We start from the raw sequence: 14,316 nt of genomic DNA, 5'->3' as shown, positions 1-14,316 counted from the left end.
CCTCACTCATGCATACTTAAAGACACACACACACACACACACACACACACACACACACACTGCTTCACCTAGCACTCTCAAAAGTTGCCAGAAGCTTATGCCTATAGCTTTGCTGAAGGGAAGAAGTGTTCACTGTCAGGAAGATTAGCATGAGCTCTCCCAGCCACCCCAATGGCATTTCTAGAACTACACTGCTTCCTGCTGAAAGGACAGCAGAACAAGTTTGCAAGCCCAAGAATGGAGGCAGGGCCGCCTTTGTTAACCATGTGGCCCTGTGTGGGTCCCTGACTGTCTTTACTTCTTCTGAGCCCATGCCCATATGGTCAATGTCCAGTAAAGAAGGCATCTGCTAAAATGCCAGGGAGATCTCTGGGGAGCACCTGGAGACCTGTGCCCTCAGTAGGATGATCTGTCTGTGCCCCTGACTCTTGTCCCATTTCTTTCCCACCTCTGCTCTCTCCACTACTCAGCAGTGCTGGAGGCTCCTCCCCAGACTTTAGTGCTCCCTAGGAGCATTCATCAACTGCTAAACCTCTCCTTAGAGGCGGGGTGGGGAGATGAGGTAGGGGGAGGAAAGGCTTCTGGCGAAGGTAGCCTCAGCAAGCGGCAGCCGAGGGCTTTTCATCAGCTGTAAATCACACTCCTAAAACTACTCAAAGACATAAGATGTTCAGGAGACAAGGCCAATCCTTCTGACTTGACACTCTGTAAATGGTTACTGTTCTCCTGGCTGAATACACAGCCGTCTCATTTCTTTTACACACAAGAAGCTTCTTGTTTTTAATCTAATAGATACACCAACAGAAGTCTTTAAGGATATGGCTATTGCGCTAGCCTCTCTTTCTGGCTGCGTGGGAGGGATGTACCCCAGACTCTTGAACAAAAGAATGCCCTCGTTATATGCTCTGGGTAGTTCACATTAGCAATGACTCGGGACCCTTATGAGCAGAAGTGTTGTCTGCTAGCATCAGATGTGGCCCTGCCAGTGATGTTGGAAGTATGTGGAGAAGCCTCCTCCACTTGGGTTCCAAGGCTGCAAGCTCCATGAGACTCCATGACTGCAAGCAGAAGATACATAGCAGCACTGTTTTAAGCCACTGGGGGCGGGGAGGTTTTTGTTACCGAAGCAAAACCTCATCTGAAATGACTGACAGATTCTCCGAGACGAGCTCATGCGTACCTGTGCCGCTGCGTTACCGCGGGTTGCTTCGTGTTTCAGCCACATAAAGACATCACCGTCTTCCTTGGTTTGGACTTTGAGTATCTCATCATCTTTGAGCCTAATAGTTTCGACATATGCCTAAATAGAAAGGGAGAGCGGAGGAGGGAGGGAGAGGAGTAAACACCCAAATGCCACGGGCACGCACAGACATAATATCTTCAAACCAGCAATTATTCAAGCAAAACCCAAATGAATAATTTAAATCTTAGGCGTGACTATATGGTCACGGGAACGAGTTATTTTTAAACGAATGTAGCACACGGTGCATGTCTGCATTGATGTTTGTTCCCAGTGTGTAGGAAAGCCAGGATTTTTTTCCCCCCACTCACTCCCATTTCACTATTCAAGCTTGTTCAAACGTCTGCCTGGTGTCAGGGATCTCCGAGCCAGTTCCTATTCCTGAGAGCACCTCCCCCCCCCAAAAAAAGGGTAAACTGACATTTTCTAACTAGGACCTTAATCTTTACCGAAGCATCATTAGCGGACATATCTAAACATGTTTATTTTGCAGGCTCAGCTTTGGCTTTCTTCTGTTAACTAGCCCTCAATTTAGAAATCGACCCTGAAAAAATGCCGACCATGCTAAACTCTTAAGAATGTGAGATGGGATGTTCCATATACTATAAAGAGGACACCGGAGGGAAAGGTCACAGGGTAATTTGAATTTGCACACAACCTGTCTGATATTTGACTTCTTTGAAGAAAATAAGATCCACCCCAGTGGATATGCTTTGGCCCTGTATTAGAAACCGACTCCCATTGTTTTGTGGACTGCTCTTCTGCATGATGGCGTCTGTGTAGCAAGCCATGGGGTGAGGGGGTGGGGGGCCCGGAGCAAAGCGTTCCATGCTCTGCCACGCCACAGGCAGGTGGGAGAAATGGGGAGCCAGGCCTGATTTCCCTGCTGACCACCTTTGTTCGTTGAGAAAATTATTCAGTCACAGATTCTGGTCTGTAGCTCCATTTCTTAGACCGTCTCTCAGCTGCCTCCTGTGCTGGGACTGTGTGTGGGTTCAGGGTCCCTTTCAGGAGCATTAGAGGACAAGGATGAAGGAGTCCTGCAGGGCTCAGGCCCCAGCCCAACCCATCCCTGCCAAGTTCAACACGCAAACAATAACGACGGCTTCTTCCTTTTACTGAAATCAACTATGGTAGCAGAGTGCCTTCACTTCGTCCCTGTAACAAAGCTGTGACTAAAACTACACCACCACCACCACCACCCCGCCCCCCCCCCCTCAGTTTACAAAGTAACAATTGGAGGCTCCTAAAGTGAAAAAAAAAAAACATGAACTCCAGCTCACAGTGTTCTGCCCTGAAAGCCAGGCTGGTGAGGACTTCAAAGATCCTCCACTGCCTCCATGTTGCCCTCTACTGGGAAGACCCTGCAGCCTCAGCTGGGAGAGAGTCAGTCTGGCAGAGAGATGGACTCTACATGCCCAACCAAGCAGGTTAGGTGAGGCCTCACGGGTTTGGGCAAAAGCTTGGCCTGCCTTAGTTAAGATGCTGGCTGCGGTAGGGCACACCTTTAATCCCAGCCCTCGGGGAGGCAGAGGCAGATGGATCTCTGTGAGTTCGAGGCCAGCCTGGTCTAAAAGTGAGTCCAGGACAGCCAAGGCTACACAGAGAAACCCTGTCTCAAAAAACCATTAAAAAAAAAGTCTCAGTTTTATGTTCACCTGGAGAATTATGGTGTTTTGATTTTTGTTGTTTTTTGTTTTCTCCTCCCTGTCATGAGACTTGAAAGAAAGACTAGATACACAGCTTCTTGGGTCTCTATGACGTTGGCAGTGATGGCAAATCAGCGATGCTCGTGAGTATAGTGCCGGGCACTGCCCCACTCTTCACCCCAATGGACACGCACACCTGGTAATCTGATGAGACAGTCATGATCCACACCCCCACTTCACACAGGGGGATGCTGAAGGCCACGGAAGTTAACTAAAATGCTGGAGATCTTATCATCAGCTCTTCAAATGTAGGAGTCCAGTCCAGGCTGGCTCACACTCACACCTGACCCTTAGTCTCCCTTGAAGGAGAGGTGCATCTGGGAAGAAACATACGGTGGACTGTTTCAATGTCCCCTTCCCTCCCAAACACAGTGGGCTCTCTCTGTGGGCACTGTCAGTGGGTCTTGTCAGCTGAGATCATGTTTCTGTGAGGTTGGGGCACTGGGGGCCTGAGCAACCGCCTATAACTGTGAGAAAAGAACAAATGTGCTCCTTGCTTCACTTCACGGCCCTTGCACTCTTGCGTGTGCTCTGCCACTGGGCTTCGAAGCTAGAGGAAATGATCTGGACCATGGCCTTTTCTCTCTGTGACACTGGGAATTCTGGTTCTGTCTTTTTTTTTTTTTTTTTTTTTTTTTCTCCCAGAGCTGAGGATCGAACCCAGGGCCTTGTGCTTGCTAGGCTAGTGCTCTACCACTGAGATAAAATCCCCAACCCCGGTGCTGGTTCTGACTCACCCACTACTAACTAAATGAGAGCCTTGGGCCAGTTACTTTATTTAGATGGTACTGCTTTTCTGCTACGGGGGTGGGTGGTGGGTGGGTCTTAGTATAGCACCACCCACCTCCAAAGCACTCAAGATGTGAGCCATTATTTTCTGCCGTACAAAGAGCAAGATCTAGGCTGAAGTCTGTAATCTGCTACTCGTTTTCTGGGTGACTTTAGGTGAGCAGGCCCTCTTCTATAAGATGGAAATAATATACTGACCCCACAGGCCTACAGGTCTGTATGGCTCTTTGCATATCTATAATCTATATACAAACTATGAATACCTAGAGTCCCAGCCTTGGGGCGATAGAAGCAGGAGGACCAGAAATTCAAGGCCATCCTAGATAGTGAGTTTCACGCTACGCTGGCCTACATGAGAAAGGAAAAAGAAGAAGGAATACAATTTGGAGAGTATGTATAAAGGCCAGATAATTTTTTTTGAGGGCTCACATCATGTGCTGAGCTCTGTTCAGCCCGTGGATGAACTGATGCATACTATAACAACAGTGTGAGAGGCTGACAGTCATGGTGCCCATGTAGGAGTGAGAAACTGAGGCAAAAATGACCCAAGGCTTCACCCCTAGTGTAGACAGACTGGACGTGAGCCAACCAAATCTGACCAGCCACACTATGTGCTGCATCCAGGCAGGGAAGGGATGCCTCTCCTGATTCTGGAGTCTCCAAAGTGGCAGCTAATATCGCACGAGGTACCTGTGCCTTCTGTGGAAGGAGACGGCCTGTAAAACATTTAAAGACAGAATGACCTGGGCTGGAGTGATGGCTCAGTGGTTAAGAGCACTGTCTGCGATTCCAGAGGTCCTGAGTTCAATTCCCAGCAACCAGATGGTGGCTCACAACTATCTATAATATGATCTGATACTCTCTTCTGACATGCAAGTGTACATCCAGATAGAGCACTCATATATATATATAATAAATAAATCTTAAAAATAAAAGACAGAATGACCTTAAGGGGGCAGCTCCAAGTTGCTCATTCATTCAAACAGCATGTTGTGGTCAGAGAAGGGGTGGGGTAGAGAAAAATAGCCATGGTGGGGGTAAAGCAGGTGTGCAGAGCCAGGGATGTTATGCTGGACCATTCTGAGAAATCCCAAGGTTTCTGGAACGTTCTTTAGCTGCTCTTTTCATAAATCAGTGTCCTCAGAATGAGCAGCCCAGAAGTGCATATCTTATATCACAGGGTTAAAGCCTGCTGCCAAGTCCCAGGAGGACCAGTGTCTGGAAACTGCCATCCTCAGACCCCTAGAGCAAGCGCCAGAGAAAGGCGCCACATTGTCCCCGGGAAGAGCTTCACCTCCTTTCCCTCTGCCCGGTCTGCAGGCTGCCAAGGGTGCTGTTCCTGTTAAAAGGCTGCTGTCACTGGTTTCAGGAAAGGCCAGAGAGGGGAGGGCCAAGAAGGCGGGGTGGAGGGGGGTAGAGAGAGGGGGGAGAGGGGAGAAAATGAAAAGCAGAGATAGAAAAAGGAGAAAGGAAGGGAAAACAGAATGAGAAAGGGGAAAGAAAGCGCGAGAGGAAGAAACGGAGAAAGGCAGCCCTCGGGACAGGCTGGCGGCTGGCTGGCTGCGCTGCCGCTGGACAGCCTCAACAGCCCCGCATTTCTCTAGAAATGCAGCCTTCTGAGGACCTATGGGCGGCCACACAGGCAGCCCCAGAGAGCCAGGGAGAAAGAGAGCCTGGGCTAGGGTCCTAGGCAACACACACCTGCTAACCTTTGCTTAGTTCCAGCCGTTTGTACTGCTGGCTCCCAGTTTTCAAGGGTGCAGTTCTCAGGTAAAATGGAACATTTTTGTTTTAATAGTGACGATGGGAAAGCATTGACTACAGCGGTAGAGAGAAGAAAGCAAGATTCCATAGATGCTCATAGCTAGATGCTGCCAGGGTCCTCACCCTGGAAGCTCAGTCTGTTGAAGGAGCCAGTTCTACAGTCAGGGGGTGGGGGTGGGGCCAATGTGTGACCTGGTGCTATGTGGGAGCTCCAGCAAGGCCCGAGAGGATGCTGTGACTGAGCATATGGGACAGTAGGAAGGCTCCAAAGGAAATTGTTGGGGGAGGAAAGAGCAAGCCAGACAAGGAGACTGGACACGGCCAGGATGAAACAGTGTGGTGTGGCCAAGGTAGGGCTGCCAAGAGCTGGGGTGAGCAGAGGGAGGGAGTGCCAATGAGAAATGTCTTATATGCTTCTCAAATGCACTACATCCTGACCGTATTTTCCCCTCCCTCCCCTCCCCCAGCTTCTGCCCCCAACCTCCCCACTCCCCCAGATCCACCCACCCTGCTCCCCTTCAGAAAAGAGCAGGCTTCCCAGAGACACCAAACAAACACTGCATAACAAGCTACAATAAGAGCAGGCACGTCAAGGCTAGACAAGGCAAGCCAGTAGGAGGAAAAGAGTCCCACAAATGGGCAGAAGAGTCAGGGGCAGCCCCCTTCTTCCATTGTTAACTTGCCATAGAAGGAATCACAACTAATGTTCTATGTCCTACAGTAGAGGAACAATGGCTCCAATATTTAAAAAGAAGTAGTAGAAGCCAGGCACGGTGGCACACGCCTATAATCCCAGCACCCAGGGAGGCAGAGGCAGATGGATCTCTGTGGTTCAAGGTCAGCTTGGTCTACAAAGCGAGTCCAGGACAGCCAAGGCAACACAGAGAAACCCTGTCTTGGAAAAAAGAAAGAGAGGAAGGAAGGAAAGGAAGGAGGGAGGGAGGAAGGAATGAAGAAAAAAATAGTAGAGAGGATTTTGAATAATATCAACACACAGCAGTGATATTACTTTGAAGTGAAGTCATGCCAATTTCCCAACTGTCACCATTACATTGTATGTATTGAATATTGCACCATGTCTGATAAGTGCATCCAATTATGTGTCTATCTAAATAAAGAACTGACTCAAAAAAAAAAAAGCCTTATATGCCCTGTAGTAGATCTGGGTCCTGAGGTTCTTAACTCTGACTACACATTATAAGCAAGAGCAGGGCTCCTAATATACAAACACATGCACATGCACTCAAACATTCACACACATCCCACGACACACACATACATACATGCACACATGTGTGTACATGTTCATATACATTCATGTACACATAAACGCACACATACCATATCACATACACACATGTGCATTGTTCACAAATGGACATACTCATGCATATACAAATAAACAAACACACACACACACACACACACACACACACACCTCGTTATCCCAGAGATTGGTTTCAGGACTGCTATAAGCAACTTGACTCTAGTCTCTTATCTAATGTGATATGATAATTGTGAAGCCAGAGCCTCAAGCATGCGTCAAATGCGCTTGCCCACTGTCCCCCAGCCCCAGCCCCTCCTCCACGCTCTAAGTCACAGCTAGATTACTTAGAATACTTAATATAAGGTAGCTACCACACAGGTGGCTATTATGCTGCATTTCTTGGGGAATGGAGAAAAGAGGCAAGGTCAGTGCATACTGAGGGCAGGCACCTTGTCTCTTTTGGAATGTTTTCAGTCTCTGCTTGGTTGCATCTGAAAGCGTGACCGCTCAGGCAGAAAGTAAGCAGCAGTACCCACACACATATTACCTTCTGTCCTGTGTGGCCATATTCCGGAGCCCACTGAGGGGTCAGGACATCAACCTTTGATTTAGGGGAACACAATCCTGCACCTAAGAGGTGTTGTGGCAGCAGCTCGGGGTGGGGGGACCACAGATGAGGAAGGGTGACGTTAGGTAGTGATGGCAGTGATGGAGATGGGGTGGGGAAGAGAACCTGGGGTGGTTATTAGGTAGGATTGAGGGGTCAAGGCCACCCCCATTTCTTAGCATAACCATTGATGTCCTCTGGGGAGGCATGAGCAGCAGAGGAAGAGAGATACCGACATGAATGAGAAGCAAGAAAGTTGGTAGGTGGAGGAAAACAATTGAGGCCCATCAATATGCAAAGGCAGTGTGGGCCAGGATGTGACCGAAGTCCTTCATGCCTCAGGGGGGAAAGGAAAGCTGTGACCAAGCAGGGGGAGGGGGGAGGGAGGGAGGGAGGGAGAGAGAGAGGAGAGAAGAGAGAAGAGAAAAGGGAGGGAGGGAGGGAGAGAAGAAAAGAGGGAGGGAGGGAGAGAGAGAGAGAGAGAGAGAGAGAGAGAGAGAGAGAGAGAGAGGGGAGAGAGAGGAAGGGTGGGAGGGAGGGAGGGAGGGAGGGAGCGAGAGGGAGAGATCTAAAGATTTCATTTACAACTTAAGCCACAGAACAGAGGGAAAGCTGGCTGTCCCTTCCAGCTTTACCGGCAGCAAAGTCCCGCTCAGTCACAAGTGGGAAGCAGAGTGAGAATCCTGATAAAGAAGATGAGATGGCGTGCATCACAGAAGCGAGGATGCAGCGAGAATGAAGAAAGAAAGGCGCCACTGACAGACCCCTCGTTCGCTAATTAGAGGTCTGGCTTCAGAGCGCCGTGTTTGCTACATTACGCTGGTGAATTAATAGATACCTCAACAAAAGGACTTTTAAATGAACGCATGACACCTGCTTCCATCCTCAAGAAGCCATTAATTATGAATTCTTAAGAAAATGAGTGACGACACAGCTCCTCTAAGTGTATAATTCCTATCCATGATGCCTAATCATACGGCCTTTCAGCCAAGACACATCTTTTCTGTTCATCTCCTCCGGTTCAGACCAATTAAACATTTTCTTTCGTAATCATAACATTTCACATGCCAAATCTTCAAAAGAAAAGGAGCTTGTCAGCAACATAAAGCTTCCCGCTGCTAATTGATGTTGAATTTGAAGTCTTAAATGTGTGATCCATACATGCAGGAGGCTGTGAGCATGTTTGGGCTTGCTGGAAAGGTAAAGGCAACCTTATTTTACAACTTGATTTTGTAAAAATGTTTTTTTGCAGGGCAGTGGTTTTTTTTTTTTAACAAAAAGATTAATTAATTGCTGTCAAGCTGAAGTCAAAATTTGCAAATCATTTATATACACAGAGAGAAAAGTCAGCTATAAGTGACAGGCGTGTTGCAAGTTTATTTGAAAAAAACTGATGTCATCTAAAGGAATTAGAAGGTCTCTATAGAGACAGACTTTTTTTTCCCCCTTAGTTTTTTGAGACAGGTTTTTTCTGTGTTATCTTAGCTGTCCTGGACTCACTTTGTAGACCAGGCTGGCCTCTGACTCACAGCGATCTGATCCGTTTGCCTCTGCCTCCCAAGCGCTGGAATTAAAGGCGTGCACCACCATGTCTGCCTGAGACCTGAGACAGACTTTTTTTTTTAAATTGACTTCTGTCCTTTTCCTCCTCCTTTTCCTCCTTTTCCTCCTTCTCCTCCTCTTCCTCCTCCTCCTCCTTCCCCTCCCTTCTTGGGACAGGATCTCACAAATCCAGAGCTGGTTTTGAACTTGCTACATAGCCAAAGATGGTCTTGGATTCCTGGTCCTCCTGCCTCCTCTTCTGGGGTGCTGAGATTACAGGCACATACCACGATACGTGGTTTCACGCAGTGCTGCAGATGGGACCTCATACATGCTAAACAAGTGACGTGCCAGCTGAGCTACCTCCTTAGGCCCACTCTGTCAAGTTTAACATTCACTGAAGGTTTATCTCTCTGAGAGGCTTATTTCACAACAGTAGAGTGGCTACCGTAGGGATTTTTTTTTTTTTAATTTTAATTTTATTCTCAGAAACCATCTATTTCTAAGTATCAAACACCATTTTCTGCACTGTGGGTTTCTGCCTCAAGCCTAGGGCACTGTAGTTCCCAGTTAGTTACTAAGCCTGAGATTCAACAATTCAAACCTGGCTGGCAGGCATACCTGCCCAGCAGGGCAGGCAGGGAAGAGGAAAGTTCATGGCATAGATCACAGACAAATCCTGCCATGGAGCGTCATACTATCTGTGGCTACACAGACCCAGATACCCCATTTGTTTCCACATTTTCCTGGCAGAGATCAGCAGGTGAAAAAAAAAAAAACCACCACACAGTCAAAACTTGAGATACTCACCAGCTGGCCCTTTATGGAGGTGGGGGCGGGGGGCGGGGGGCGGGGATCTGAGCCCTCAAAGCAAACTAGTTGCATTATCAACGTGAACATCTTACACTCCTCTGTGACCCTGAAGCCAAGCAGCCCCCACCCCCCCACCTCCTCCCTTACCCCCACCCCACCCACCACCCACCCCACCACATGCCTAGGCCTGTGCCATCGAGGATGCTTTCCTGCTATTTTCACACGGACACCTTCACTGGCAGCTTTTTATTCTCACCCTCAAAAGAAGTCCGGAAGCGAGCCATGAGCGAGCCCAATCTAACACACTGCGCTCTTTTGGCAGATGTGAGCCTCTGATTTCTTTATCCAGTGAGTCAGCAAGAGTGGGGAGCCCGCAAGAAGTAGGGGGGCTGGCGCTAGCCCCCGCTTGGGTAGCCCTTAGAGTGCCATGACATTGTCTTAAAGCATCAACCACCTGGGAGCAGTGAGTAGTAAGGTCCGTGTGGAGGCAGACCTTTCTCAGGCTTGCATCACTGGGAACCTGGCTGGAAGTCAAGATGGCTCTTGTGTGTGGTAGGACCCTCACCATGTATAGATAGGGCCGCTGGGAGATTAAATGGCTCCTCTCAATTTGATTCCTCCTCTCCTGACATCTCTAGGCCTCACCCTCTCATATGGGCAAAAATGCTTATGTTTCTGGTATGTTTTCTTTTTTTCTTTTTTTTTTTCCAAGACCAAAATCTGCCCCGGGGTGCCAGTCTTCACATACTGGTTTGCCCTCTCCCGGACAGCAGCTCACAGATGTAGGCTCATGCCTGCGGTCAGCCTGGGAAACCGTACACATTGCAGGAAATGGGAATGGAAGATAGGGCAATAAAGCTTTCCTTTCCCATCAGACCGTGTACAGCCTTGGAGAGCCAACACACAAACCAGATGCAGGTGCAGACACTACCGCACTGCTCAGGAGGCCCTGATAACCAGGCTGTAAGCATTCCCGAACAGCCCTGCAGTACCTGGTCTCCCTGCAGTGTGTGCTGGTCAAGGGGGGTCTTCGTAGCAATGTTGCTGTAGTAGGCATATGACAGTTCCCAGTCTAGTGGGTAACTGTCAACACCCTGGTAGTGTTTGTACCCGAGATTCATTGACGACAGCCTCTCACTGCCCTGGCCTCCGACAAGACTGTACACCATGCCCTGTTAGGAAGAAACAGATACATGATAGACTGTAGATAAGGTTATAAAATCCCCTAAAACTGAAAGTCCATATGTCCTGCTCTGTCTCTATAATCCCAGCCATCCTGGAAATGTAAATGTACCTTAAAACAACAACAACAACAACAACAACAACAACCACGACTAAACTGAAAACCACACACACAAAGACAAGCAATCCCACACAGATCAGAAATGAAAAGTGATCAGTGAACATGTAGTGTTTTCCTGTGATAGTGGCTTCTGTCAATGTGACTGTGCTGGCAAGGGCCCAGCATCATTTCTCAGGGAGTCTGGTAGGCTGTTTCCAATGAGGCCTGGAATTGAGAGGCTGAGTAAAGCAGATGGTCCTCTCCAGGGTGGGGGAGCAGCATCCCATCGAGAGCCTAAAGGGAACCAAAGGCAGAGGAAGGAGGAATTCATCCCTTTTGGCTTCCTGCCTGCCTGCTGGAGCTGAGACCCTGATCTTTTTCTGCCTAAGGGGTAGAGTTTCCACTATCAGCTCCCTTGGTCATTGGGCCCTTCTGGCGTTGACTAGAAACCCAGCAACAGCAGCTTTCCTGGCCTCCCACTTGCAGATGGCAGAGCAGGGAGCTTCTCAGACTCCGTAACTGCATGAGCCGATTCTTCAGAATAAATCTCTTCCTATATATAATCTCATTGGTTCTGTTTTTTTTTTTTTTCTGGAGAACCCTGACTAATACACTTAGAAAAATGTGACTCTAAATGTTAGGGATGTTGCATAATCAATTTGGATTCAAGACCCAAAGTAAAACTGTCCTCGGCGGCATTTACTTTGATGGTAGGACGGTAGATGTGGTGACAAGAGATTCAAAGGCTTTTTAGTAGCTAAAAAGTAACATGGGTGATGGCTTCAACGTGCGGACCATTGCATTCATCAGGGAAGAGGCCGCTGATTTTGAGGATGGAATTCCAGCCGGCCCTGCTCAGACTCTCCCTGAGATGGTTAACCAAACCATGAAAGCCATGGGCAGAGATGGAGAAGTAGTGTTTCCCCTCCCTGAAAACGGGGTTATCATGCCCAAGGACATTTGCTCCTGAGTGTAAAGATTTTTAGGGGACTCCAAGGACCTGAGTCGTCACATCCAGTGCTAGCAGGGGCATAGCTCTGCACACACAATCCAGGTGACAGGTGTGCCCGAAACCCATGAAATACGCCACCTGCAGCGGATCCCGAGGTCCATTCAATCCAGTTTCATAGAAGACAGTGAGGTAGTAGGATGCTTTATGGTACCCACAGCAGCTGGAATCCATCAGCAAGGGGATGGCCGAGCTAATTTGGTGGAGGCCGTCAACACCGGAGAGTCTCTTTACAGCCTTCTCAAACATCCTCGCACCGATTTCTAATACGGAGTCATTCTGGTTCCATGGCACTGTAAATAACACAATTCACAGCACACAGAATTAATTACCACGGGGCTGGTGTGCCTGGCGAAGGAAGGAAGGAGAGCCAATTAAATGCCTTTGTTATTGACAAGGTGGGTCCTGCAGTACCTTGAAATATACCACCCTCTGGGGAAGTAAATTAAACCCTTTGGGGGAAGCTCTGGTGCCACTCTGTAAAGAGCTCTCCCTCTGGCACTAAATGACAGCCTGGTATCCTGGGGAAAAGGATGTGTGCCTCACAGAGCTGAGAGGGTGCCTCAAGAGAGTAATTCACTCAGTGTAATTCACCGCCCAATCAGGGCTCCTGAAACTTCCAGAGAGACTCTTCTTCTGAGGCGCGGAAGAAGAATGTGTTTTATCCCAGAAATAGTTCCTTGCTACTGCTCCCGAAATTCGAGCAAGAGCATTTTATTTTGAGATGCTTCCTCATCATCTTTCGATTCCAGTTTTGCTGGTGGGTCTCTTGATATAATGAAGAGAATGAGTCAATTCTTAAGGGAGCCTCACAAGGCACCGAAGCGCAGGGTCAAGTATCCTACGCAAATGAGGCCATTGGATCCTCACAAGCTTAGACGCTTGGTACTATTATTAGCTTCCTCCTGCTTCTTCACAGCAGGGGACTAAGGCCTGAAGAAGCAAAATAACTTGTCTACAGTTACAACGGCTGGCAAAGGGCTGGGCAGGTCACACAAGCCAGAGTTCACACTGGACGGGCTAGCAGCTGTGTTCCCCAGGCTCCTCCCAGCATGGGTAGGGACTCTTCTGATGTGCCTTAATATGTGTGGTGCTTTCTTTAAGGAAACCTCTGGTAAATCTATATGCCAGACAATGACGGAGCCAAGAGAGTAAGTGTGAAGACTCCATGAGGCAGCCGTTAGAATCTTCTAAAGTCTGTCTTGCTATCCATCTCTTTTATTTATCAGCGCAGCCAAGAAATGCTTCTAGGACAGGCAAGGTGCTACTGCAGGTGCCACGCTACAGAAGACCACACAGGCTGGAGAGGTGTTATTTACAGGAAACAGAGGACCTAAGTTACACGCAACCAACCTCAACTTGAATGCTAAATTAAATGCCAACCTCGACTAAAGTTCCACCTGCCTAAAAACTGTACCTCCAACATGTTTAGTCTCTTCATCCTATTTTTTTTTTTTGTTGTTATTAAAAAAAAGTGTTTAGGAGGCAATGATAAATCACTTTTCTTAGCACACCAGTAAGGAACGAGCCAAGAATGAGAGGTTTTCATTAAGTTTACTGAAGAACAATTCCCTTGCAGTGGTCCACTTAAAAAATAAGGGTCAAGGGGTTTAGTTTGTAAAGTACTTGCCACAAAGGCATGGATACCTGAGTTTGATTCCCCAGCAACCACATAAAAAGCCAGGCATAGAGCCATTTGCTTGGCTGTAACTCTTGTACAGGGTAGGCAGGGCCAGGAGATGCCCGGGGCTTGCTGGCTGGCTAGCGTAGTGGAACTGGTGAGCCTCAGGCCAATGAGAGTCCCTGTCTCAACAAAGGAGGAGCATAGTGTCAGCTGTGGTGCCCACTAGTCTCCACACACAGCACATCTGCACATAGAAGTGGGTAAGTGTGCATGCAGACACACACACACACACACACACACACACACTCAGAAAGATGCAGACCTGGAATCATGAATGCTAATGCATCTGGTTGCAGATGCTGCTAGTCCCTGTGAGCCCCTGAAAGGCAAGTACGATCTGCACCCACGAACCTCTCTGAAAGGTGGACAGACTCCCAGATCCAGATGCTCGTGCTTAGGCTCTACAGATCCCTAACACCCAGCCCCACAGCAGCAGAAAAAGCCCTCTTAGTGCTTGAACAGCAGTGTGCCTTTTCCATATTCTCCGTGTTTGTTTATTTGCTTGCTTGCTTTCCTCTCGAAAGGCATAACTATTTGTTATGTAAGAAACATAACTACTTGTTTTTGCAAGAGAAATCAAACAATGCAAAATGGTATTAAATAAAACAGA

At 48.2% G+C, this 14,316-nt stretch overlaps 1 protein-coding gene across 1 annotated transcript in view; it reads right to left on the bottom strand.

Annotated features, from left to right (window-relative positions):
* The window catches only part of SEL1L3 (SEL1L family member 3), a 115,430-nt gene that overhangs the window by 44,414 nt on the left and 56,700 nt on the right, over positions 1-14,316 (bottom strand). Inside the window, exons 10-12 of the mRNA XM_084799704.1 lie at positions 12,104-12,315; positions 10,724-10,903; positions 1,181-1,300 (exon numbers count right to left, since the gene is read on the bottom strand). Coding sequence (XP_084655830.1) covers positions 1,181-1,300; positions 10,724-10,903; positions 12,104-12,315 — 512 coding nt within the window. The remainder of the gene's footprint in view (positions 1-1,180; positions 1,301-10,723; positions 10,904-12,103; positions 12,316-14,316) is intronic.

This window comes from Acomys minous (genome assembly GCF_964271855.1).
Source record: "Acomys minous genome assembly, chromosome: 10".
NCBI lineage: Eukaryota > Metazoa > Chordata > Mammalia > Rodentia > Muridae > Acomys > Acomys minous.
This window is presented reverse-complemented; position numbering and strand designations above follow the sequence as displayed.